Genomic DNA, 27,531 nt, shown 5'->3' with positions numbered 1-27,531 from the left:
GCAATAGTTCTCTTGAATTGTGTATACTAATGAGAATTAACACATAATACCTGGTAAGTCTCATGATTTTGCTATTTTCCACGTGGATGTGCACAGTTTCAGACAGCTTTAGGGTAGAACAAGATCCATTTTCTTTACTTTCTCACATTACAACCGATTGCCGATTTTCGCTTTTATTTTCAAGACGCAACTATAGCACTTCCGAGATTAAGTGCAGTGAGCTTGCCGCGGCTGTTGTGGTCCAATCTAGACCGTCCAATTCATCCCAGCCAGCTTCCTGATGATACCCCGCACGGATGCTCTTCTTTTGGACTTGCGGCACCTAGCGGCAGACGTAGCAACTTACAGTAAAGCGCAGCATCCTCAGCTGTCACTTTTATCACATGAAAACGCCTGGACGTGTTTGTCAGTGCAGATGAGGAGTTAGATGTCGTCATTTGTTCATAAACAAAGCAGGTATACACGCTTTAATAAATTGCTAAAGAGCAATGAGTCGTTGCTTGCGGGTATTTTTACACTCATATTCAGCTGTGTTTGCTATCTTGAACACACCCCGCTGAGTACCCCGATATTGTTCAAGGGGAATAATGGCTGCACAGGAGCCGTCTCCACCATCTTCCCTGGAAGGTAACAAACCGGGCTTCCCAAAGAAAATTTTGGCTAACAACCTGGAGGATAAGCATTTGTGCAACTCGTGTCAGAAAATTCTGAGAAGGCCCCTGCAAGCCCAATGCGGTCACCGCTTTTGTTCGTTCTGTTTCAACAAAATTGTGAGGTGAGTAGTCCTGGATGCTAGTGAGCTAGCTAGATATATGTAGCCCAAAATAAGCATTCAGATCCCGTCACCAGCCTTGGTTCAAATATCTCTCCATGTAACATTTATTGACACGTGTAACGCTGTATGCCTGTATAAAGAGAGTTGAATTACAAACAAAATACAGCTAAACTGAACCTACAGGTGATAAATGAATAGCGTCCTTATCTAAATAATATCTCAACGTGTCTATGTGCGATAGACTGGCTAGGTGTCCTCGTAGTCTCGTCCTGCTAACCTCTGCTGGGGTCGGCAGGACACAGGAGCCAGCCAGGGGTGTGCATTTCGAGAAGCTGAACCTGACAGCGCTTTAAGTACTGTCAGGTCGGTGTTGTGCCGAATTCACTCGAAGGTCTGGCACCTCTCAGTGTCTTTAAAATGTATTATCTCCCTGCGTCTGTTGTCTAGCTAGTGTGCCAAAATAAAGTTGCCAGTTTTTTCAATGTAAAATTCGGGCGACCTAACGACTGAGGCTTTAAGAAGGACCAGCTGTTCATAGATTTATATATGTTTAATATTTCTTACTAGTTTTGTTTTATATGTTTTATATATTCAAATGCAGTAATAAGAAGGAGTGCATTTTTAAATGTATATATTTCTGTATTTATAGTGGTACAGAAACGAAAACACAGGGTTAAAGCACCGTGAGTGGACCTTTGTAGTGACTCACCTGTTTTCTTCTCTCACACTGCGCAGGTGTGTGATGACACGAGAGCAATTTCAGTTTCACTTATGTTTTAGATTACTTGTTTCTCAAGAATGAATCAGTTATTTAACTTCACAGATCCTAAGGTGTTAGACATCCATCTGTGCCCTACACTCACTTCTGACTTTTACTAATTATTGTGTGTAATCTAATCTAAGATATAATGATTGTGCTCATTTTATTTACCTAGAGGGGGAGGTGGGACAATACCCCCCCCCCCCCCCCCCCAACACACACACACACACACCCCCTAACCTTTTCACAAATGTTTGTCTTGCATTTGTAGGTGTAAAAAAATAAATAAAATAAAAATAAATAAAACTGGATTAATATACCTATGAAAGAAATTCAACACAAATCATGTTTGTGTGAGTGATTAAAGAGAAAATAGTCTTCTGAAAGTAAGAAGGCATCTATTCTGCTTATTTTCGAGCTCAATATTTTACTAATGTAGCTTTGCGGTATTTTAAATGGATCCTTATTTATGTTACTCCTGGGCCTTAATCCAGCCCCTCAATTCATCTGTAAAGCAATGTGTTGCATCTCCTCTCCATTTAAAACCACCTTTCTTCCTATTGGCTGCCCCTTCCAAACACAGAGTGGTTGTTTCCAATGCTGTGTACCTCACCACACCTCACTTCCTGATATTATACAGAGCCAACAAAAAAAAGTGTAACACAGGTGCTTTTCTTTTCTATTTACACATATTCTTATGGTACTATTTGATCATTTGACCATGTTTAACATGGGCATTCACCATTGTAAGAGTAAAATATACAATGTGCAGTACTAGACTGACTTGAAATAAACTGTCTGTGTAATAAATGCATGTCTGGATAGAAAAACACAATGGAAGACTATCATTGACTAGCCTCCCCAAAGCTTGGAACTCAGCATTATAGAAACACTCTTTTTAATCTTGACAGGCAGCAAAACGAATGGCAGCCAACATCCAAAGAAGAGCTTTAGAAAGCCCTTAAAGAAGCCTGGAGAACTAGTCCTGAAGGCTAGTTTGAAAAAACTACAAGAAAGCTTCCCTAAGAGAGTTTAGGCTGTTTTTAATAAAAGTTTACAATTGGGTTTGACCAAATATTAGAGAATTCAGAATAGGTGCCTTTTAAAATATCACATTTCTGTATTTTTCCCCTTTATAAATGACCTTGAAATTTTCAATTATCTGTTATTTTCAGATAAATATAGTGCTCTAATCTGAAAAATGTAGGCCTTATTGGATTTTCACCCTCTTCCAGCTCTTAGTTGTTTTTCAACCTATAGTTGTTGTATTGTGCCATCATACTTGAAGACCATGACATGTATTTTGAGTGTTCAGACAAAGTTGAGTTAAGGTCATATGTTATACTTACTGAGGCCAGAGTATCTGCTGTGCATTGTATGCCAAATGTTCAATGGTAGTTTGACATTGCTACAGTGTTTATTATTTATGTGTTTTTTTTCTCTTTGGAAGTTGTGGACCACAGAAATGCAGTGCATGCATCAAAGAAGACCTGTTTGAGGAACCCACCTCGATCCTTAAGCAAGGTGGTGTAAGTACATTTTCTTACAGTTCCACTTTATTAGCATTTTTAGCAGTTTTCTTAATAGAGTTTGGCCTGGTTTGGAATTTTTATAAAGCACTGTAATGTCATAGTCATTGTTTCTGTTCAAATCTAATGGCCTGCAGTTTAGATCCAACACAACAGAAACTTTATGACTGCTCTATAGGTCTTAGCAGTAACAACAATAGATGGAACAGCTATAGCCATTTTATCCTCCGACCATATGTCCTGAATCTCCCTGAAAAATGAAATTGGTGCATCCTGGCTTAATCGGAGCTGAAGATGCAAACCAAACAACACTGACAACAACCTCCTTTTTTTCCCACCCAGGCTTTCCCTGACAATGCAGCCCGCAGAGAAGTGGAGGCCTTGGCAGCTGTCTGTCCCAATGAAGGATGCACATGGACTGGAACTGTCAAAGAATTTGAGGTGATTTGCTCTTTATATTGGTCAATAAGAGGACAACAGTTCAGTATGTCAACCCCCTGCCCTCAGAGGAAATTTGGGAAGCGACAACATTGAACTAGTGTCCTTTGTTACTGTGGAATAACCAGTTTTGCGGTTATTTGATGGGCTCGTCCAGGATCTCTCCCCTACACAAACAAGAGAGAAGCAGATCCAGTGATAATAGAACCACGAGGCCAAAGTGACAACATGCAGCTACAGCCAAGGGTGGCTTAGTTAGTGGATGTGGAAGCAGGGAGCTCAAGTGTGAAAATAAACTCTGCTGCAACAGGGACCCATACTGCTGAACAGGGAGAGATAGTTGATGTTGAATGATGTGACATGTGATGATATTAAGACCCGTCCCTCGGTTGGCTTACCAATAGTGCATCAGATGATGTTATTTCTCAAGTCATTCATACCCAGTACCAGCCAATCAACTGTGATTCCAGAACACACACCGCATTCATACCCTCATTTAATCAGCACAGCTATGCATCCGCATGCCCACTCCAATACACATGCTCATACAACCCAACAGTCAGTAGAAGACTTGAGAAGATTATATGAAGAGCTGGGTGAGAGGCTCAGATGATGTGAGGCAGCCTCCAACCCACTGATCACTACCTTAAGCCAACTGTAGTGGCGGCACTCCGTCTCTATTTCACTCCTCTGTACCACCTTTAGGAGTCAGTCCGGCAACATGCATTTGAAATGCGAGCAAGTCCAGGTACTTTTCTTGCAAAAAAGATGTTTATTGGAACTTTTCATTTACATGGCAAGACTCGGTCAAAAAACTGTGTTGCTTCCAGCTTATCCGACTCCCCCACTACGTAATTACAGTGTGCCGGAAGCCCAAAATACTAAAAAGCGCATTAGAATGTCGCACTTCTATATTCTATACCTTTAACAAAACAGTATTTTGAAATTAACTAGAAATTATATTCTTAACATCAAACATGTATATTTCTCCTCTAATCATTTTACCAGTACCAATAAAATTAACCTTTAATTGGCTCTTACATCATCCGGCCCCTAATTAGTTAGGTGGGAGAACTAAACAATTACTAACTTACACATTAATCATTAAGAGCCAACCTAATTGTAATGTCCATGAACAAACATTCTTTCTCTTCATCGCTCGGATGAAGCCTCCTCCAGAAGACACAACTTGTTAACGGGTCTTTCCAGGATGTTGCTTTTAGTTTTTACTTTCAATCTTCGGACTGTTCCACTTGAGTCTGGCAACGTCTCAACCACTCTCCCCATGAGCCAGGAGTTGCGTGGAGAAGAACTGTCCACCAGCAGCACAAGATCTCCGACCATGAAGTTTCTTCTCGGTTTCAGCCACTTCTGGCGCTCTTGCAGAAGTGGAAGATATTCACGAGTCCATCTAGTCCAAAACAAATCTGCTAGATATTGAACCTGTCTCCATCTTCTTCTGGTGTATGCATCATTTTTGTTGAAGACACCTGGAGGCATGAGGGGCTGTGACTTAAGCAGCAACAGATGGCTCGGCGTTAAAGCTTCAACGTCATTTATGTCTTCTGAGACACTTGTGAGAGGTCTGCCATTAATGATGCTTTCAATCTCACACATTATCGTATGAAGACAATCTTCATTTGGCACTTGTTCCTTCAAGAGAGCGCTGAGAATTCGACGCACTGTTCGAATTTGTCTCTCCCAAACTCCACCTTGATGTGAAGCAGGCGGGCTGTTAAAAATCCACTTTATACCTTTTGGTTGTAGGACTCTTTCTATTTTGTCGTTATCCAGTCTTTGAATGGCTTCCCTCAACTCCCTTTCCGCTGCCACAAAGTTTGTGCCATTATCTGACCTCATGATGGTAACTTGACCTCTTCTGCAGATGAAACAGCGAATCGCATTGATACAGGAGTCTGTGTCAAGACTGTCTGCAACTTCAATATGTACAGCTCTGAGAGTGAGGCAGGTAAACATGACACCATATCTTTTGACAGTACCCCGGCCCCGCTTGACATCAAATGGGCCAAAGTAGTCGACACCAGTGTTTGTAAACGGAGGTTTGTCTGGTAGAAGACGGTCTTCAGGTAAGTCTGCCATCTTCTGCTCACCAACCCTTCCAGAAATCCTACGGCAAGTTTGACATTCGTTGATTATCTTTCTAATTGCCGAATTGGCTTGGGGAATCCAATATTTGCATCGCAATTGCGCCAGCACATAATTGTGACCGCAGTGACCAGTTCGTTGATGGATGTCTCTCAAAATGATTTCAGAGATTTTGCTGTGTTTAGAAAGAATTGCTGGTTGTTTTGCATTTTCTGGCAAGCCTGATTTATTGAGTCTGCCGCCAACTCTCAGCATCCCATCTCGAAGAACTGGGTCTAATTTGAACAGCTGGCTGCTACAACTGAGCTGTCCTCCCCTCTGTAGGATTTTGATCTCCTCTCCATGATGTTGTTTCTGGCTGAAACGAACAATTACCGATTCTGCAGCCTCAAGATCCTCCAAAGCAAGCGCTTTCTTTCCCATTGCAGATTTAAACGTCTCCATGTGCACTTGCAACTTTAACTTTTGCTTTTCAGGATCATTTTCATTCTTCTGGACTATTTTTGAGTACTGTTGTCTCTCTTCTTTTAACATCCACAGCACCTTCCTTAGCTTCATTATCCAGGCTACTGCTCTTTTCAGTTTATTCCAGTCTGAATAGTAGTCAATCACACGTTTCATTGGTTCCATGCCTTCCCCAACTTTCAGTATATTAACCGTTGCTGAAGTCTTGACTTCTGGATCATTTTGAAGGTTTTCCTTCTTTCTTACTGGCTGTTCTGGCCATTCGTTTTCATCTAGAAGATAGTTCGGCCCGTGAATCCATGAACCTCCTTCCAACAGATCTTTTGCCTTTAAGCCTCTGCTTGCTTGATCTGCAGGATTTTCTGCTGATGTCACATACTTCCATTGCGATGGCTTGGTTGCTTCTCAAATCAGTGAAACTCTATTTGCAACAAATGTTTTGAAGCGAGATGTTTCGCTATCAATGTATCTAAGCACAGTTGTGCTGTCCGTCCAGAAGACTGATTGTTGCAGAGGAACTTGAAGTTCTTGTCGCAGTAATCTGTCCATCCTCACTGAAATCACTGCTGCAGTCAGCTCAAGCCTAGGAATTGTGACTTGCTTGAGCGGAGAAACCCTTGATTTCCCAATGAGAAAGGCACAATGTCTCTTGCCTTGTCTATTTTCCATCAACAGGTAAGAGACAGTTCCATATGCGTAATCTGAAGCATCGGAAAAATGGTGCAACTGCGCAACAACAGTGCATCCGAAACCTTTAGGCTTTAGGCATCTACTCACATGGAACTTGGAGAGGAGTACAACGTCTTCTTTCCATTTTTTCCAAATTTTTGCATGCTTTTCATTGATCTCCTTGTCCCAACCATGCTGCTCTTTACAGAGATCTTTCAACAAAAGTTTTGCAGGCAAGATGACTGGTGCTAGAAAGCCAAGAGGGTCATAAATTGAATTAATGACTGACAAAATGCCTCTTCTGGTCATTGGCTTGTCTTGCAACCTTATAGTGTAAGTGAAGGTATCTGTTTCTGTGTTCCACTGTACACCTAGAGTTCTCTCAACTGGCAAAGTGTCATGCCTAAGATCCAGATCTTTCACCTCGTTGGCTCTGTGTTCTTCAGGAATTGACATCAACACTTTTCTACTGTTACTTGTCCATTTTGTTAATGTAAACCCTCCACTGGTACACAGAGCACGAAGATCACTGACTAATTTCACTGCAGCCTCCTCTGTAGCTACACTTTTCAGACAGTCATCTACGTAGAAGTTGCACAGGACTGTCTGAACAGCTTCTGGAGATGCTTCTTCCTTGTGATCTTCTGCCGTTCTTCTTAGCGCATATGAGGCGACACTCGGTGAGGAAGTAGCTCCGAAGAGGTGCACCATCATCCTATATTCCTTCATGGGCTCATCCAGCTTGCCATCTGGCCACCAGAGAAAACGAAGAAGATCAGCATCCTTTTCTGGTACATTGACTTGGTAAAACATTGATTCAATGTCTGCCATCAGTGCTACTGGCTTTTCACGGAATCTTAAAAGAACACCCACCAGTGTGTTAGTCAGATCCGGTCCCTGCAGTAACTCCTTGTTTAGAGACATATCCTGGTATGAAGCCGTACAGTCGAACACGACTCGCAACTTTCTCTTCTTCGGGTGATACACCCCATGGTGTGGTATATAGAACACTCTGTTGTCGTCACGGCTCAACTGGTGGTCTGGCACTGGAACTGCATAGCCCTTGGTGATGATGTTTTCCATGAAGCACTTATAATCTTCAAAAAACTGAGGATTCTTCTTAAACTTCCTGAACAAACATGCTATCCGCTGCTCCGCAACACAATGGTTGTTTGACATTTGAAGATTCTCATTCTTAAGTGGCAATCCAATGTTATAGTGTCCATTTTTGAAGGTTGTTGTCTTTTTTACTGCTCGTAGAAACTGTTTGTCTTCCTGTGACATTTCCTCTTTGTCATCATAATTACGTTCTGAAAAATCGATGTTATACTGTTGGACCAGTAGCTTCTCAACTTCCACTAAGGAGATTCGGCTTACTGAGAAATGTGGTTCTTTGTTTTCTGAGTCATTTAGTTCTTTTCTCATGGGTCCATTCACCACCCAACCAATGGTGGTCTTCACTGCATAAGGACCTCCATTTTGTCCATTAATGACACGCCATGGCTCCATTGCTTTTGCACAGTTGGCTCCTATAAGCAGGTCTACATTAGCCTCTATCTCTGGTAGCCTCACTTCATGTAGATAAGGCCAGTTCTGGATGTCTGACTGCTTGGGTATGTTTCCACTACTCACAGGTATACTAGTGTGAGTGAACACCTTGGGTAAGTCAACGAACTTGGAATCTTCCAACCCACACACTTCCAGGTCTGATATAACAAAACTGTTCATGAGTTTCTGTTCTCCTGGTTTTTCTTGACTCATGGTACTTAGAAGTATCCGTGTAGGCTTTCCTTTAACATTGTTTCCTTTGTAGATCTTCCGTGCAAAATGTTGCCGTGCTTCCCGGGTCCAAAAAGGCATATGTCTCTATATATTTATCACTCATTTTAGATTTGATCTTGACTGGTACTATAGAGAGCACACACTCCTCTTCTCCGGCCCCTGTAAGCCCACAAGTCTCTTGACTGACAGGAACTTGAGCACAAGGTGCCTCATTACCATCAGTAACATCCTTCCTTTCTGTTTCCACAGAACTTTCTTTTTTCCCCATGTGCAGAATGTCTGGGTGCTTTAGTGAACACTCTTTACAACCATTCTACGCTTGCAGAACTTGCTGAGATGCCCATAAACCAAACATCCAAAACAGTCCCTTTGACTTCAAGAAATCCACACGTTCTTTGTGTGGTTGATTCTTAATCTTGCCACAAGAAGCAAGAGTGTGAGGCTGCTGACAATACAAACATGGCTTCTCAAAGGCACTCACTGTCTTGATTGAATTTTCAGTTTTAACGTTTGTTTCTTGTAGTCTTTTGTTATCGGCAGAAATGTTGGTGGCAAAACTGCTTCCTCGAAACTCCTTCTTTGCTGGATATTTTTCCCTTTGGTCAGTCTTTCCGCTTGTCACTGCACGGTTGTCTGGGATATTACCAAAGAGTGGATCCATAGCTATTTTAGCGTGGCGGTCTATAAAGTTCACCAAATCTGCAAATCTTGATCTTTTGCCCCTCTTTTCTTGGAGTTCAAATGCTTCTACACGCCAACGTTCTCTGGTTTTGTAGGGCAGCTTGGATATCACTGTGCGCAGATTGGTTGGATTATCCATCTCTTCCAAAAATTCAACATCCTCCATGGTGTTGCGACATCCAGTCAGGAACATAGCATAAGCATTTAATGCCTTTGCATCGTCATTTTTCACTTGCGGCCATTTGAGTGCTTTCTCAATGAATGCGCTTGCGATCCTTAGCTCATCTCCATAGTGCTTATGTAGCAACCATCTGGCCTCGCGGTAACCTTTGCTAGGAGTCATGTGTACACAACTGCGAATTAGCTCCTGTGGTTCGCCAGCAGTGAACTGTTCCAAAAAATACAGCTTATCTTGATCGTTATCAGTCTTTTGCTCTACTGCATGTTCGAAGGCTCTTATGAAGGCCTTATACTGTAGTGCATCACCTTTAAAAACAGGAATGTCCTTCGATGGCAACTGAGCCAGCTGCTGCTGTTTCACAAGTAACTCAGTGATTACATTCTGTTTCTGCATGACTGACAATAGATCATCACTTCTGTTAACGTGAGCATTAAGCCCATGAGTGGAGACTGGATGAGACAGTTGTGGTACCTGTGAGTTTTGCACTTGTGAATTAGCGTGACTACTCACATCAGCTTGTTGTGGGAGCATTATGCCAACTCTTTCCTTTTTAACTCCTCGACCTTGCGATCTTTGTATTGACACATAACTGCTCAGACCATCTTCAGATCTTTCATATTCTTTGAGCACCTTTAATTTTGCTTGACTTTCTGCTAATGCAGTCTCCAACTCTAACTCTTCCTTTTCCGCTTTAACTCTTGCTGTTTCAAGCTCAAGATGTTGCCTAATCCTGGCCAACTCCAACTCAAGTTCTTGCTTTTTCTTCAATGCTGCGGCTCGTTCCAGCAAGGCTGCGTGTTCTTCCTCCTGTTTAGCACGAGTGGAGGAAACTCTAGATGTTGTAGATGCTCGGCTGATTTGAGACCCACGCGAGCTATGAACTGCATCCTTTCTAGCTCCAACCTGTGATGCGCTGTCTTCTGGGTTAACAGCTTCTTCCAAGTCATCTGTAACGTGCTCCTGCTGCTCAGCTTCATTTGGAATCATATGCTTATGATCCTCTGCTATCCATTTCTTTGTTGTTTTCATAAACTCTCTTACTGATGCCATTTTGGGCTCAAACCAATTGTCCTCGTCAAATATTTTTTCTTCTTCAGACAAAAGGCTCATGACCTGGTTATTGTGACTGTGAAACTCATTCAGAGCCAATGCAAAGTCACTTTCCATCCTTTCTTTCACATTTTGAAGGTTCTGAGCATCACTCATCATTATCTTTATCTCCTTTATTTTGCCTGTGATTGTTCCTAATGTTCGTCTTCTTAAGGCAATACATCTTTGTAATTTTTCTTCCAAAGCCTTCTCTGTTAACTTACATGTTCTTCCCACCTCTCTTTCATCTGCCATCTTATAAGTTGCAGGGGTTTATTGGCTCAAGTTGCATACACTATTTGTCTTCTGCTTAGAATTTTTAATAGACATAGTGTAAACCAGCTTCATAACGTGCCACGCAGTTAAGTTTCACTTTCGTTTTCCACCAAACTTAACGAGCCTCCGAAAGACATCTTTTTCCTCTTACAGCACGAAATAATAAGAGAGTTTGTTACCTTCTTCTAAAGAATAATCCAAAGAATTATCCGGTTCTGTGCCAGCATCCTTAAGCAGCGCCTTTTATCTTACATTCCGCTAGGCTGCGCCCTTCCATCCGAGCGCCATGCACCCGATCCTCCACATGTCGGTGAAGCCAGTTTTTTGACTTATGTAGTGGCGGCACTCCGTCTCTATTTCACTCTTCTGTACCACCTTTAGGAGTCAGTCCGGCAACATGCATTTGAAACACGAGCAAGTCCAGGTACTTTTCTTGCAAAAAATATGTTTATTGGAACTTTTCATTTACATGGCAAGACTCGGTCAAAAAACTGTGTTGCTTCCAGCTTATCCGACTCCCCCACTACGTAATTACAGTGTGCCGGAAGCCCAAAATACTAAAAAGCGCATTAGAATGTCGCACTTCTATATTCTATACCTTTAACAAAACAGTATTTTGAAATTAACTAGAAATTATATTCTTAACATCAAACATGTATATTTCTCCTCTAATCATTTTACCAGTACCAATAAAATTAACCTTTAATTGGCTCTTACACCAACAAAGTTGGTCGTTGCCATGTGCAACACCACAGATGGCAGCACCTTTGAAATTGGGGATCAAAGCTCTGACACAAGTTATAGCAGCATCAGTAAACAAATTGATGAGGGGGTTAAGAAGGCTTTGCTGGGTCAGAAATAGTCATATTAAATATGGCACCTTAGACTATTATTAGTTTTTCTCCACACTATCTGCCAGGGCCTGGGGATTAAGCATGCTGATCTGTAACAGAGATTAAGACCCCTCCTCTCAAATAGCCACATCACTGATGAAGAAATACTAAGTCAAGTAATGAATATAATAAGTGATGAGAACGAGCACCAGCGTAGACTAGGACCACTCCCCTGCCAAAAGACGACAACGCTACAAAACATGAGGTTGGCAGGGTGATAGCAAAACAAGAGACACAACATACGAAAGAGACCTGCAGGCCATTTGACAGCTGGCAGAGCAGGGGAAGAGGGAAAACAGCCCATTGTCTGAAACCTGCAGGAATGAAACCATTGTTTTGTGTGTGTAGATCATGGACACCAAGCAGTGGGATGCTTAAAGCATACCAAGTTTCAGGGAAACAAGACAGTCTTTTTTGAGCGAAAGCCAGAAGCCTGTCAGCAGGCCCTTCCAGTAAGCATTGAACCCAAGCAGCTAAAATCATATCAGCCGACATCCACATTCTCAATTATACAGTAAGACCACGTCAGGAACTTCTTGATGAAGACCTTGATCTTTATGCAGTTAATGTCCAAAACATCTCCTATGATTGTTGGGTAGAGCTCACCGTTAACTTGGCAGGGAATAACAATCCCAATCTCACCATTCAAGCCAAGAACAGGAACTTTCAGGTGATGCCATTGCCACAGTTGTCAACCTCTTATGCAATGCCTTTGTGATGGGGGGAAGAACAGGTGATGGCCATTGTTTGTTTCACCCAGTTTGGGCAAGTAAATATTGTGACCCAGGTACAGTAAGAGTAGGACAAACAATATTCTCATTCCAACTGGAAGAGTGGTACAGGTGTTGTGCAGAGTACCCCCAAACTTTGACATCTCCGATCCCCTTGTTTTGTAATAACCTACAGAGGAGGACAGTGTCCTAGCACAGCTGAGTTCAGGGAATGGCCTTCTGGAGGTCCAGAACTCCAGTCACCCTTGTGTCAAGGTCCCGATCTCTAACCACTCCAAACGTGAGATCACACTACCAAGGAGAACACTTCTCGGTACAATTCAGCATGTTACCAACCTTATTAAGATGGGCCCACCAGAGACACAAAAGACTGTTTCCACACAAACCAAAACAACCACAGCTCAAAGGCTTGAGGTAAAAGAAGATTTTCAAGAACTCTTGGTAAAAAGATGGATTTTTAAGTCTGATTCACCCTATTCTGCCCCATTCTTATGTGTGAGGAACAACCACAGCTCCCTACACCTCTGTTGATTATCGGCTTTTGAATAACAAAACAGTGAGCGACTGACACCCCCTCTCTCGGACTCCACTGACTCATGGTCATACAGTTGGTTTTTGATATTGGATCAGACCTACCACTAAGGTTTCATGGTAGAACGATTAAGGTGCTTGACAGCTTTCATAACTCCTTGGGTGGACTGTATGAGTGCCTAGGCCGACCCAACCAAAAACAAAGCTGGCAAGGCAGCCGCTGTTGTGTTTTTTTTTTTTCTCTCTCAATGATTACATCCCCAAGTTCAAATATCCCACCAAACATCACCCTCAGGCAGTTATCTGGTATTGGTCACTCAAGAGCCCCAGGGGAAACCTGGCAGAGAGACTAAATTGCGCACTGTGTTGCAAATGCTATGGACTCTGGGAGAAAAAGAAAAGGAGAACTGGAAAGACCACCTACCACATATCATTAATGTGTACAACTGTACAAAGCATGAGGCTACAGGGCTCTTCCCCTACTACTTGTTTTATGGCCGTCATCTATGTCGCCCCGTTGACCTCCTTTTTGGACTCTAAAGATCAGGAGGCTGAAACACCAAGTGGTTATGCCAAGAAGTGGACAGGAATGATTCAGGCATACTGAATAGCAAATGCAAACGGGCAACGAGCTCTTATTGTAAAGGATTTTATGACAAGAGTGCCCTCCATTGTGGGGATATAGTCCTTGTACACAACCTCATTGAAAGAGGAGGTCCTGTGCAACTTAGACCCCTGTTGGTAACAGGACATCTACACTGCGAAAGAGCAGATAGGGGACAACCCTGTCTATAGATTATGTCCAGAGAGAGAAGGTGTAGCGGGAGGTACCGCAACCTCCTGCTACAGGTGCTACAGGCAAGCTACGGTTGTAGCCACAGCTGCCCTGGGGCAGACTGACAGAAGCGAGGCTGCCATATCGCGCCATCGGCCCCTCTGGCCAAATAATATCTGTTGGGTAATATACACTGTTTATTCTGACATGGTTCATACAAAATTTTAATTGTTGGTGGTTTGGATCCTTATGGTCAACTGTCAGGAGCCACTTTATGATGTTGGGGAGTATCTGGCACACACTTTTGTGTGCCAGATACTGACTGGCTTTTGTGTTCATATATTCATTTTAAGTTCTGTGTTAATTTTACTTGTGTAAGCCATGACAAACAAAATATTTTTGTATTGAAGGAAATTAAGTAATTAATTATACCTGTGGCGACAACAGATGGTTATTTTTTTTTTTTAAATCAATGATGTAAACGGAGATTGGAACCAGCCGAGCAGAACCAATGCATTCTGAAATGATGACATCGAACCAGTATCATTTGTTAATTTGGAATAACCAGTTTTGGGACCCATGACATATCTATATGTCTGTATGTACAGGAGTTTACTCTTACACTTATATTTTTTTCATCATTACCCATATGAACTTTTGCACTTTTTGGATGGATGCATTTTATGTGACTGGAATGGGTTCTATGTGGCAACAAGAGAGATTTTCCCAGGGGACAGTAAGGCAGATCTTGGATCTTGATTGCTTTTCCACTGTAGTGTGACTACTCATTAAGGCTGTTCTGGTCGACTGAACTATTGCCTAGTGTTGAACTTGGCTCAGTCATGCAGCTTCTAACTGAAACATTAGAGTATGTTCTTCTAAAATGGTTTTAACGACTTTTTGTACATGTTTTATTTTATTTTATTACCTGGTCAGTATTCTCACCTCAAAAGGGTTTAACTTGGCCTCATGTGAGATACAACATAATACTATATCTGCTCATTGTAACGTCATCAAGTTAACCGTACAAACAATTTTATCATACAGTAATTGGACAATATGTAAAGTTGTTTTGGTCACCTACAGGCCAGCCACGAGGGCAACTGTGACTTCATGATCATCCTCTGTCCTTCCTGTAAAGAGCTCATGAGAGCCAATGAGCAGGAACGCCACAATGAGAGAGAGTGTCCGGAGAGAACGCTCAACTGCAAATACTGCAAAGAACCCTTCCTGTTAAAGAATATCAAGGTCAGGCTTCTCTCTGTTAATGCATCATAAAAAAAGCTATTGCATTCTGAAACATTAACATGATGCTAATTTAGTCGACGTTTATGTTATGATTCAGTATATGTGATTAAATGCATATGATAAAATATTCTAATTTCAAGGTTTGCTTATTACATTTTCCATGGTATTCAGCCTTATCTTATGGCCATCTTGTCTCAGCACTTAGTCATCAGTGAAGTATAAGATATGTAGAAGTATATGGCAAGTGTGTCCAATATTTCATGGGAAATGATCTGAGCCTGGTTCTGCCGGATGTTTCTTCCTATTAAAAGGGAGTTTTTCCTTCTCACTATCACCAAAATGCTTGCTCATAGGGGGTCATATGACTGTTGGGTTTTTCTCAGTATGTATTATTGTAGGGTCTACCTTACAATATAAAGCACCTTGAGGTGACTGATGTTGTGATTTGGTGCTGTATAAATAAAACTGAATTGAATTGAAATGCTGACTCATTGTCACCACATACCCGTAAACCAGGGGTGGGCAATTCCAGGCCCTGAGGGCCGGTGTCCTGCAGGTTTTAGATCTCACCTTGGGTCATCACACCTGAATCACATGATTAGTTCGTTACCAGGCCTCTGGAGAACTGCAGGAGCTAATTTAGCCATTTAAATCAGCTGTGCTGGTTCAAGGACACATCTAAAACCTGCAGGGACACTGGCCCTCGAGGCCTGGAGTTGCCCACCCTTGCCGTAAACACTTGTTTTTGTGCCATTACAATTGGATTTAAATTTACCCTTCTCAGACATATTCCAGCACACAGATATGATACAAATATAGTTTGTGAACTTTTAGTGAAATAAAAGGAAAGCAAAGATATATTTACCTTTAAAGCTATTCATAAATGACCAATGAGTAAATTCAGTAACCACTGAATGAGCTTTCATCCGTATTGTGGTATTTCAGTGATAGTCATCTGTACACCTACAAACAGGACTAACAACAATAACATCTAATTTGGCTACTTTATGTAATTTTCTTATATCAGTATGAACTACCTCTGCATGCCTTAAGGCATCTATATAGTTAAACTGATGTTAAGTTAAATAGTTAAGGCAAGGAGCTGGACGAGAAGAGTTTTCTTTTATTCTGATCTACTTATTTTTTTAGGCTCATGATGAGATCTGTCCAAAGTATCCAATGATTTGTGAAGGTTGTGCGAAGAAAAAGATCCCCAGAGAAAAGGTACTGCAGAGATTTAATAGTTTTTTTCATAATTCTGTTAGATTAATCTCATTTGCCATTTAGCTAGGGATCAAATTCTACACCGTATTCTACAGATCATTAGCTTCTTTCATATTTTTTGTTTTGCAGTATGTGGACCATATTAAGTTCTGCAGTAAATTTAAAGCTCCATGCAGATTTCATGTTGTTGGCTGCGATACGTCTGTAAGTAGACATTTTTGTCAGAATTTGCTGTATGTGTATCACCTGATCACCTGTTAACATCATAACTATTGAATCATTTAATACCTTGGCAAAATTCAACTAAATCTTCCATGTAGCAGACTAAATTATAAAACATTTTTCCAACAGTTTTAACTAAAACAACAAAATGTAAGTACCTTATATTTACTAAAATAACCTTAATTTGACAAAAGTTGGGCAGTGTAAAATCTCTATTAAAAAGTGTATGAATATTCCGCAGTGGTTTGCATATAATGTAAAGCCAAGGTATTATAGTATTCAGCAGTTGCAGCGTTGGTTGCTACCCGCCTGTATGCAAATACTGTGGTGTTGAGTAGGAAGCCTGTTTGTATATTAGCACAGTGCCTATACGAAGTATTCAGCTATTGGGTTTTTAAGACTTTCTCTAAAGGACAGTTGGTTTATACACAATAAAATTTTGATTGCAGCATTCATCCTTTCACATCAGTAGAGACAGGGCTCATTTCCACAACAAAAACTATGCTGAAAAGTGTGTTGATAACCTTCTTTGTGACAGGCTCTGATAGAAATGTATTGAATTATTATAAATACTGAGTGAAAATATAAATGATGAATGAAGAAAGTTGTTGGACTGCTGTTAACGACTGGTATTATTATTACTAGTTGTTAATAATGTCCATGTCACAATTGGTGTTATACTATTACTATTAAATAGTAATAGTAGTAAAAAAGTGTGTAAAATTACAAGTTCTGGTAGCTCATTGCCCAGATTGTCCATTTTGTTGTTGTTGTTTGTCTGTAGTCATAAAAATCAGAGATTTTAATAGTAGAAAGTGAAAAACATAAACTTTTGTGTTTTTCACAAAGTTACAGAGGTTTTATTAGACACATAGCTAAGCGTTTTGCTGTTTGGCATAAATTGTGACCGTTGAAATTTATTTGGCACTGAGTAGCAGAAATGAGACTTTCTTGTCAGGTGTTATTTTTTTTGGAAAACAAAAACAGTTGCTGACAACACTGTACACAACGGTAGACAGGTGCATAATAAGCAAGCAAGTAAGGCAGAAAATAGAGAGTTGTGATGGGAAACTAGTCTCGAAGCACACTGAGAGATGGTGGTGAGGGAAAGAAAGAAAGTGAGAATTCATTACAATGTTTTTCAAACGTGATCGTGATCTTGTCTTCTTGCTGGTTGAGTGAGTTTTGGTTGGAGAGTGAAGAAATCTGGAGTTTCGCAATCTGTGAAATGTCAGCTTTTTGCACCCAAAGGGCATGTCCTGTACGTGGGATCCACACTTTGTGTTTACATCTTTTTGTGGAATCTGTTTACCTGCTCTTTAATCTTGTGCTGTTTTGGCTTTTTGGTGATCGTTGAAATGGATTTATGAGTTTTTAGCAGAGTTTCTGTGGATACCACATGTATATTTAAATAACAGATCTGGCAGTACATCACTCTTGCCCCCAGTACCGGGGGCATTGTGGGAGATGTAGTTTATGGTCAATGTGTGCTTTTAAGCAGCATATAGTAAACTTATTTTAAGACAATCATGCACAAGCTCCTGTGGGCCACATAAATGATTTGGTGGGCCACATTTAGGCTGCAGGCCTTGAGTTTGATGTGCTATATGGCATTCTAGCCACTGCTTCCAAACTGGATTCTATCTGAACCACCAGCTGTGGAATCTGCCAACAAAACATTGGCAGTAGATGATTTTGTTGCAGCTTGCAGCCTGTTCCTAACTGGTTGCTGATCTAGTGCATCTTAAATCAAGTTTCTCACAGACCCAGTGATCTGCCGTTAAGAATCTGAAGCAAAGTCTCAGATCTTAAGTCTAACCATTTGAACAAGCCAATTAAAAACAATAAAGAAAAAATGATTCAACATGATTTCAGTACTAGTTTTAAATTAAGCCTAATTTGGGAATGTGGTACATGTTCCACAATTTTGTTGTATATGTACAATGAAAATAAAGGATTATTCTAGTCTATTAATAAAATTTATGTTTTTAGACTCAATACGAACACTGTTATTGTTCTGTTCTAAAGTTGGGAGCTGTTACTGAGTCTAAGTTCTAGTCCCGGTTTCCAAGAGCTAGCCCAATTAGTCAGTTGTTATACTGAACAGGTAGCCAATGTGGACGTGCCAGGATGGGTAAGATATTCTCACATTTACTGCTACAACAACAGATATCAGCTTGTCACTAGGGAAACAACAAACAGGAAGGGCAAGGGATGGATGGTTAGCAGCGATTGAACTTTAAAAATAAGATTAAGATACAGGATTGTTAACTAGTAAATGAACTATAGTTATCCAGGCATTGACATGCTGAGTTGCGAAACATACTGGATTTTTGGTTCATCTGTGAGTAATTCTTTCACTCACTATTGTCCATATTTATCAAAAGATAAAGATCTGAACACTTGTGTGTTCAAGACCACTTAGATGCCTTTATACTCAATTTTTAACATTATTAACAAATAAAATGAAGCCAAACAAAAATAAAGGAAATGATCAAAAATCTATTCCACGTCATCCAAAAAAGTCTTTTTCAGGAAAAAAAAGGACTTAGTTTACATGTTAGAGTTGTATTTAACCTGATTAAATGCACATTTTATTAGATGTAGCTAATCTATTTAATGTAATATGCAAATGTTTTTCTGTGCAATCTCTTAAATCTGAACAGTTACAGCTGTGAATACTTTGTATAGTGTATATATCCATTAATTTCTCCATTATTTGCTTTGTGCTCGTATTATTTTCTTCTGTGGTGGCAGTGTTTCACATCATCATAAAACACAATAAAGGATTTTGTTTAGTTTCCTAATGTGTTTCTGCTTTTATCTTCCATTCATTTCAAGGTGGAGAAAGAGAAGATCCATGACCATGAGCGCCAGTGTTCGTATGAACACCTTAACCTGCTTCTGCATTTCATCATGGGCATCAAGGTGAGCCTGGAGAGCCTGCAACCCCAAAGCCTGGAGGTGGCCAGCCAGAAGCTGCAGGAGCTCCACCAGTCCCTCAGGGATCTGGAACTCAAGATGAGCCAGCTGGGTGGGTGTGTTGCAGCTCCTGTGCAGGGAGCATGTGCCCCGACCCTAACCACATCCTTCACCCCGCTGCCCAGTGCCATGGGTGCCGCTTTGGAACTGCAGCTACAGAGTGAAAAAACCAAAGTGGCTGAGCTAAGCCGGCGCTGCCAGGAGCTGGAGCTCAAAGTGAGCACTTTCGAAAACATTGTCTGCGTCCTCAACCGCGAGATGGAGCGCTCCTGCACTACCATGGAGGCCTACAACCGCCAACACAGACTGGATCAGGACAAGATTGAAATCCTCAATAACAAGGTGCTAAAATGACACATGACCTGTGAGCATCCTCAATGCATCCCTTGACTTTACCACAGAGTAAACATTATCTTTTGTAAAGATTTTCACTGTGGCCTATTTCCTGCCCTTTGCAGTCCACAGTACAAGTCATTAGGATGCCTCAGCGGCTAAACACATTGATGAGTCTTTCGTCTCTCTGAAATGCCTGTACCCTGTTATCATTAGTTAGCACTTTAAAACAATTCATAAACCATGGCCAGGTCGTTTCTGATGGGTCAAGTGATTTAAAAAAAAAAAAAAAATATATATATATATATATATCACAAGACTGTGTAGACTCCCGTGAAAACCTTGAGTACATCCCATTATTTAATAGGATGTAGAACCACCTTTAGTGACAAAAACTTGAAGTCATCTGTCACATGACTCTTTAAAAATGGCTTCAGTTCAATCAGATTTGCAGCTATTTGTTTATTTACAGCTCTTAAGGTTCTGCAATTGGATTGGAGTTTGGACTGGGCATTAAAGTGCCTTGATTCCTTTATTTTTGTCCAATTCTGATGTAGATTTGCTTGGCACCATTGTTGTATGAGCCAGTTTCAGCCAAGCTTTAGCTGCTGGACAAATGTCTCACATTTGACTCTGAAGCACTTTTGTATGCCGAGTAGTTTGTAGTTGATTCAATGACTACAAGGTCTTATGCCTCAAAGTAAGCCCAAATCATCACGCCTTCATCACCATCAGCCAGACTAAACAAAACCAAGTCAAGGGAAGAATAACTCCTGTTCATTTTACAAATGATTTTTGACTTTTAAAGTCCACTCTGGGCTTGCACTGCATATCAAACATGTCCTGACACAGTGTGGCCTTGGTCTTAACTTGAGGTCCTCAGCTAGGACTCAGCCACTCATTCCACAGTCTTGACTCATAACCAGATCAGAATTTTTTTTTCTCAGGCTGCCGATTCTTTGAAACATTCTTCCTGACAAGATCAGATTGGCTTTTTATGCCTTCACTTTGATTTCTGTGTTGTGATTATTTTCCCTTTTTTTTTTGTTATTTTATATTTGCTTTTGAAATTTTTTATTGCTGCTTTTTCCTCAAACCTAATGTTGTTTTACGTTGATCTCTTCTTAAATGGTTCATTTGCAGTTTTCTTTCCATTTTGTAACAGAAAGAAAACTTGTTTTTTTTTTTTTTAGATCACTTTATCACTACCAAAATATCTTTCAGATGTGTTTTATATTATTGTGTTACAGTAAAATTCTTGCCCTACACACTCACGGAGTATTGGCATTGCTGGCACTTCTTCAAAGGTGTCATATTGAGCTAAATTAAAAACGTGACATTTTTGTGTTGTGCTGCAGGTTCGTCAGCTGGAGAGAACGGTGAGCTTGAGGGACCTGTCCATCGTGGAGATGGAGGGGAAAATGAGAGAAATGTCCGCAGCCACTTATGACGGCATATTTGTCTGGAAGATCTCTGATTTCACCAAGAAGAGGCAGGATGCTGTGGCTGGCCGGGCCCCTGCTATGTTCTCTCCTGGTAACCACATTACACGATGAATTCCTGATTAAGGATTTCCACTTCCTGATGGAAGTAACATGACACTTGATTATTAGTGTTATTATTTAATGTACTGATGTTAATAATTTCCAGCCTTTTATACCAGTAAATATGGCTACAAGATGTGCTTGCGGATCTACCTGAATGGTGATGGGACGGGGCGAGGCACCCACCTGTCTTTGTTCTTTGTGGTGATGAGAGGACACAGTGATGCACTCCTCAAGTGGCCTTTTAATCAAAAGGTGAGAGCTTTATCATTCATGTTGCATGTATGAAATCCTGCATGTTTTCCATACAACATTAGTTACAGGAAAAAGTTGAGATTTTATAGTTATACATAAATATGAAGTCAAACATTATCAGATTTTCACACAGGTCCCATAAGTACTTAAACATGAATCATGTAATTAAACTTTATTTCTTCAGGATTAAATATTCTGTATCTGTGAAGATTAGCAGAAAATGCAAAGATTAAATTAGAAACAATCCATTGATTGTTTTTCCACATTTATCCAGAAATCTGAGGCAGAGGTCCAAAGTTACCAAACATTTTTTTTCTGCAATTTTATGGTCAAACATGGCCTCTGCGCTGGTGGAAGTGATCATTGTCAGTTTTGAATGAGGCAACATCGGCTAGCAAAAAGCAAATCAGATACAAATGCAAATACAAATTAGATGCAAAGAGACAAATTTGCACCGGACGAAGGAAATGGAAGCTGTGTTCCTGATGGCACTGGCAGACAAAAACAAGATATGGTTATTGTGGCCATCTTGTGCTGTATGATTCAACTAGTCTTTTTATTAAGAGCTCTAAAAATGCGTACTGTAACTTAATGTACATTGTTGGATGTCTTCCCATTGGCTGTTGTGACCAAGTATTTCCAAAAACATTAGAGCAAGTGTATTTGCATGAGTTACAGAAGGCAAAACTTTGGTTCATGTTTGCTGTAAACGCACATTAAAAATCTTTAATCAGAAATTGCATTCTGAGAATTTGAACTTATTAGCGCATGTCAATGAAAGGAACAAGGTCTTTAAAACCTACATTCTTAATGTCAGTGGCTGAGGTCAAGGCAGCTTTCCAGAGAAATGATTGGGCATTAAGTGGTGGGCTTTTATGCATAAATCTGCTTGAACAACGTCATTGTTTTTTCTTGTGAGAGTAATTACGCGTCTGCACTCCTAACGTCTGCACAGGTCACCCTTATGCTGCTCGACCAGAACAACAGGGAGCACATAATTGATGCCTTCAGGCCTGACATTTCATCCTCATCCTTCCAGAGGCCTGTCAGCGACATGAACATCGCCAGTGGTTGTCCGCTCTTCTGTCCGCTCTCAAAGCTGGACTCTAAAAACTCCTATATACGTGATGACACCATTTTCATCAAAGCCATTGTAGACCTAACAGGCCTTTAGGTAAAAGTTGAGGGCATGAATCCAACTCTGCCTTTTGTTGCTACTAACCTGTTTAAGTCAACAGGATTTTGTATCACGAGAAATTGGGATTTGCCTTTTGACATTTATTTGGTTCTTTTGAATTTGGTATGATTTTATTGGTGGCAATATGCAAGACCAGAGCAAGTTCTTTTGGGCCACTTGCCACTGGCCAAAAACTTGTGTAGCCATTCTTATCTTACCAATTGAACTGAGTTTGTGTTTGACAAAAATTGCAAATACCTACCAAAGTGAAAATAACATCCATACTGGTATTTGGCTGATAACGTGTTATTTTCCCTCCCCCAAGAAGTCCCTCAATCCGCATTTGAACAGATAAAAACATTCCAGGACCTATGTACAATTATAATAATGTGACTAGACAACTATAATAATGTCATTGCTATGGCTTCTTGTACTCTACATGGGTCTGATAACCTGATAACTGGCCAGTGTTTTGAAACAACTGTGCTATCCTAATGACAAAATAATAGGGAATAGCTAACATGCTTATTATAAGTCCATCAAATCAAGTGTACATTAGTGAATATTAGATTTTTCTAATATTATTGGCAACCCTTAAAAGATTTAACAACAGGAGATTCGTTTAGCTGATAATATTTTATTTAAGTTTCCAGACATGTGTCTGACAACTTGGTGATGTGGTAAAAATAATTTTTATCTCCTTAGTACTGTTTTTGTCTTCACCAACTCTTAAAAAGGTTTTTGTGGCTTGTTAGCTAACTAGCTAAACTAGCTACCAACTATCTTGTTAGCTTAATTTATTTTCAGACAGTAGGTTTGGCAGTGAAAGCAACTGCCTGCTGTTGGGAACAGGCTGAATCAGAGTGGTGTGACTGAATTAAAACTGTGTAATTGAGCTGTTTTATATGACATGTAGTTTTGTGGCCAATCATTAATATAAAAATTCTGGTAGAGCAGCTATAAAAAGAAAAAAACAAACCAACTGTCCGCTACAGTGCTCATGTTGAAGCTAATGCTAATTTGGTAGCTTATTTTAAGCATTTAGCTTAAATTTGCAACACCAAAACCTGTCCTAAATGACTGAAAATATTGAACCTTAGACCAGTGACACCGTAGCTTTGTATATTGAACGGCTTACATACATTGCAAGGTCTAGGCTCGTTATTGAGTTTATTGCCTAACATTTGGTAAGCTGGTATTTTTCTTTCGTTACAGTCAAGTTTGTCACACTGTTAAAGGAACTGTAACAGTGTGACACCCATGTAGCCTACAGAATATTGCGCAGCTGTGCACACAGTTTGTAGTGCAGTAGAATTTCAAACTGGTTTGCTTTCCCCCCCCCCCATTCTGTGCCTCCAACTCAGACTCCTGTGTTCATTGATAATCTTTTGTGGTGGTGGGCATTGCTTGAATTCCATGAATTCTGAATGCAGTATTTCACTCGAACGTTCGGTCTGTGAGTGTCTGTGTTCATGTGTACACTGTTCCATTTCTTTTGTTATTTGCAGGGTTAGTTAATGTTGGATCTGTGGAAGATACAGTAGCTTGCAGCAGTGTGCTGTTTGCCCATGAAATAGTAACAGAGATGGTCGTTGAGCTGATTTGCCCAAATGGAAATGCAACATATTTTATTAAAAATAAACATATATTTGCATACAGGTTCTAAAAAAGTCTATAAGTATCTTTTGATAGTAATCTCTGGCTTTTTCAAAAAAGTATTTGTTCTAGCTAATCCAGTTGATGTCGATTGCTTGGTTTGTAACATTGTTAAGTTGGTTAGTACATGTTAGAATAGCATCCACAGCCACTGGGACGTTTTTTTTCTAGCTGAACATTACATTGTAAAGAAATGATTAATGTTTTTCACTTCCCCTGTCAGTGGTTTTAATATTGTAACAGTTTGTCCATGTGATACTTGGGACACTTTCCTTGTTAAACTCTCAAAAGCTCCTGAGATGGGATGAGACAAATCACTGAAACTGGTGACACTGAAAGGAAATGTGCCCCCTACTAGCTAGTGGGTAACATTATTTTCTCTATGAACAGTACCTTTAACAGTACAGAAAGTACATCAAGTGTGATCACAGAAACACAAAGTCAGAACAAAACTACACTGAAACATGAATACAGTGATGCAAAGTGAGAAAATAACTACTATGATACAGACTAATAAAATAACTACAAAGTGATTCAAAACCACAAGCTGGGGAAAATGACCATAAGTAGCTAAATCAAGAGAATGTCACCAAAGAGATTTAAAAATGATTTAAAGCGACAACTACAGAAAGATGCAAATCTATTTTGAAGAGAGTACATAACTGCAAAGATCAAACAACAAAGACTAAAGGATTACAAAGATATGCAGAGAAAATGATGCAGAATAAACAGATTCAGGGAGATGGATTACTATTCCAAAACAAGACCTACAAAGAAAAATCCTGAAGACCAATGGCTACAAAATGATATCACCTATCATCAACATAATTTCAAGAGAGATATATTTGCAGGAAGATTTAAAACGATCTAAAAGAAGGAAAATGACTACGCAGAATAACTAAAAACAGACCTAATAATTACAAAGAGAGACAAAGAGATGCAGAACAACTTCAAAGAGCCATCTCTTCAGCGAGATGCAAAGCAATTTTAAAGCTAAAAAATGTCCACAAAAAGAAAATAACTGTCCCCACAAGAAGCCCCAGAACAAACAGATATGTTGAATGAATAAAATGAGATTCAGATGACTTCAAAGACACAGAGAGATGCAAAAAAACTACAAAGACCAGATGACTCCACAAATAATGTAAAACATAAATATATGTAAAATAACTACAGAAGAGATTGAAAACCATTTCAAAGCAATGTCAAAAAGATAGGACAAACTTCATCACCAAGTACAACGACAGTGAGATATGAAAAATAATTTCAGTGATGGAAAATTCCCATAGGGGAATTTAAAATATGTACAGAGACAAAAAAAAACACCTCAAAGAGAGACAAGAGTACACAGACATGCATAAATCAGTCACGCACTGAGATGTAATGAGTACATGGACACACTGCTTGTAGTCATTTTGTGTTTCTTTGAGTCTCATCGTCTAGTTCTTTTGTCACAGAGGGGCTCATAGTCTTACAGGCTACTTTAAGTTACAAACCATAGCGTTTAATTGATATTATTTAGCTTAAATGATTTAATCTTCATGCTGTGAGGTTATTAGATGCAGAAAACTTCAAGATTGCTGTATTTTCATATGGGTGTAACCTTTGTTCTCAGACACAGGCGTGTGGAGGCTGGAGCTGAGCGAGATACGAAAATCTTGGGTTGGAATCCGAGTTGAGATATTAAAAGAGCAAATTGTTGATGTTGTTGTAATATTATCCTATTTTTGGCTTTCTTCACAGGTTTGAACTGACCTACTTTTTACAGAAAAAAGAAGTGCCTGTACCTGTAGTGTTTTTTTTGTTTTGTTTTGTTTTCACAATCCCATTAGGATGAGAATGTGCTTTTCTGTGAGTTCAAACTCACAATATGACGCTTTTGATTTGTGCGGTGTATTTATTTATTTTTTTAAAATTCAGCATTTTTATTATCCTTCTTTTACGAGGCCCCTTTACTAGATGTGATAAAACTTAAGTGACTTAAGAATGTTTCTCTTTACATACATAAACTAGTGAATGTTAGATGTTATCTTTAATGGAAAACGAGGTCAGCGCATTGTAACTCGCAGCTTTTGGCATCTGCACCTAAACACATCGGCATGTTTTTAAATCTGTCAAAGGACACTGATACCTCTCTGTGCATGAGATGTGTCAGTAGGAAAAAAATACATGTATCACTGGTTCATATTGTAGACCAGCATTTTATTTTTTTATGATTTCTTGATATAGTATAAAACATATGAGTGTGTGTGATCTAATTTTGATGCTGTGCTCAAGTTTGAAGTGTGTGTGAGTTAACCATATCTTAATAATACATAGATTTTATTTATTGAAGAAGTTATATGTTGAGACAGTTTAAAAGCATGCGTTAGCTGATGGTGACAAGATGCAGCTGCGGTCTGACCTTAGCAGCTTTTTTTGCTTTCTGGTTATTTCAGAAACATATTTCCTCTGTTATTCTCTTTAGAATACGTTGGTATTATTGCACATTATGTAGATTACATTTTGCATGTGTAACTGCAGCATCAAATGAATTAGCTGCTACATTTGTGTGACCCTCCAGTGTGCGCTGATCGGAGCTCATAGATGCAGCCTTGCAAGCACTATGTGGACATTCATATTTAATGTTACAAAATGTGCGACCTGATGTGAGCCAGGACTTCAAATTTCTTCTTAACAAAAGGGCTTCACATTTCCTTTTCATCTTCTAAATGTCACATGCAGACATACATAGACATGTGCAGTTTTGGTCCAGCTTATAGCTTGAACTGTTTAATAGAGGGGGAAAAAAAGAAAGAAAAAAACCTTCACAGGCTGGGGAACAAAGTCACATTTGAGCCGATTGATGTTATGCTGTATCAGCGATACTGACTTGTAGGAAATGCCACACTGCCTCACTGTTATTGCAACAGAATAAACACTATGTCGATGTGATGTGTGAACTTCAAATAACTCTTCAGAGCTGACAAACTAAACCAGGTTGGTTTAAATTATTTACATATCTGTTTCTCTCTTCGTGGATCCGAAGCCCATGTTGAGATTAAGATGACGAGCTTTCATCTGTAGCAATGACATCAAACTGCAGTCTTACTTGTTGTTCTCTCTGCTACATTCTGTGGATAGTAAGTCATGTGTTAGTAAACTCTTTGTACTACAGGAAATTTGTTCCATATTTGTATTTAATTTTGACTTATTAAAGGTTTTAAGAT

The 27,531-nt window shown here is 39.8% G+C and overlaps 1 protein-coding gene across 4 annotated transcripts; it reads left to right on the top strand.

Annotated features, from left to right (window-relative positions):
* Positions 1–322: 322 nt before the first annotated feature.
* traf2a (Tnf receptor-associated factor 2a) lies at positions 323–27,531 on the top strand. Of its 4 annotated transcripts, XM_006797561.2 has the most exons (11): positions 323–775; positions 2,986–3,064; positions 3,407–3,505; positions 14,768–14,929; positions 16,079–16,153; positions 16,283–16,357; positions 19,217–19,699; positions 21,049–21,226; positions 21,341–21,489; positions 22,445–22,663; positions 26,066–27,531. In XM_006797561.2, the coding sequence occupies exons 1-10, from the start codon at positions 588–590 to the stop codon at positions 22,661–22,663; spliced, it is 1,707 nt and encodes a 568-aa protein (XP_006797624.1). In that variant the 5' UTR covers positions 323–587; the 3' UTR covers positions 26,066–27,531. The 4 variants fall into 4 exon arrangements, with proteins under 4 accessions (XP_006797624.1, XP_035766508.1, XP_006797626.1 ...); XM_035910615.2 differs by having other exon boundaries at positions 22,445–27,531; XM_006797563.2 differs by lacking the exon at positions 16,283–16,357 and having other exon boundaries at positions 22,445–27,531.

Source organism: Neolamprologus brichardi, chromosome 12 (genome assembly GCF_056152115.1).
Source record: "Neolamprologus brichardi isolate AB-2024 chromosome 12, ASM5615211v1, whole genome shotgun sequence".
Taxonomy (NCBI): Eukaryota; Metazoa; Chordata; class Actinopteri; order Cichliformes; family Cichlidae; genus Neolamprologus; species Neolamprologus brichardi.
Note: the sequence above shows the minus strand (reverse complement) of the source record. Positions and strands in the feature narration are given on the sequence as shown.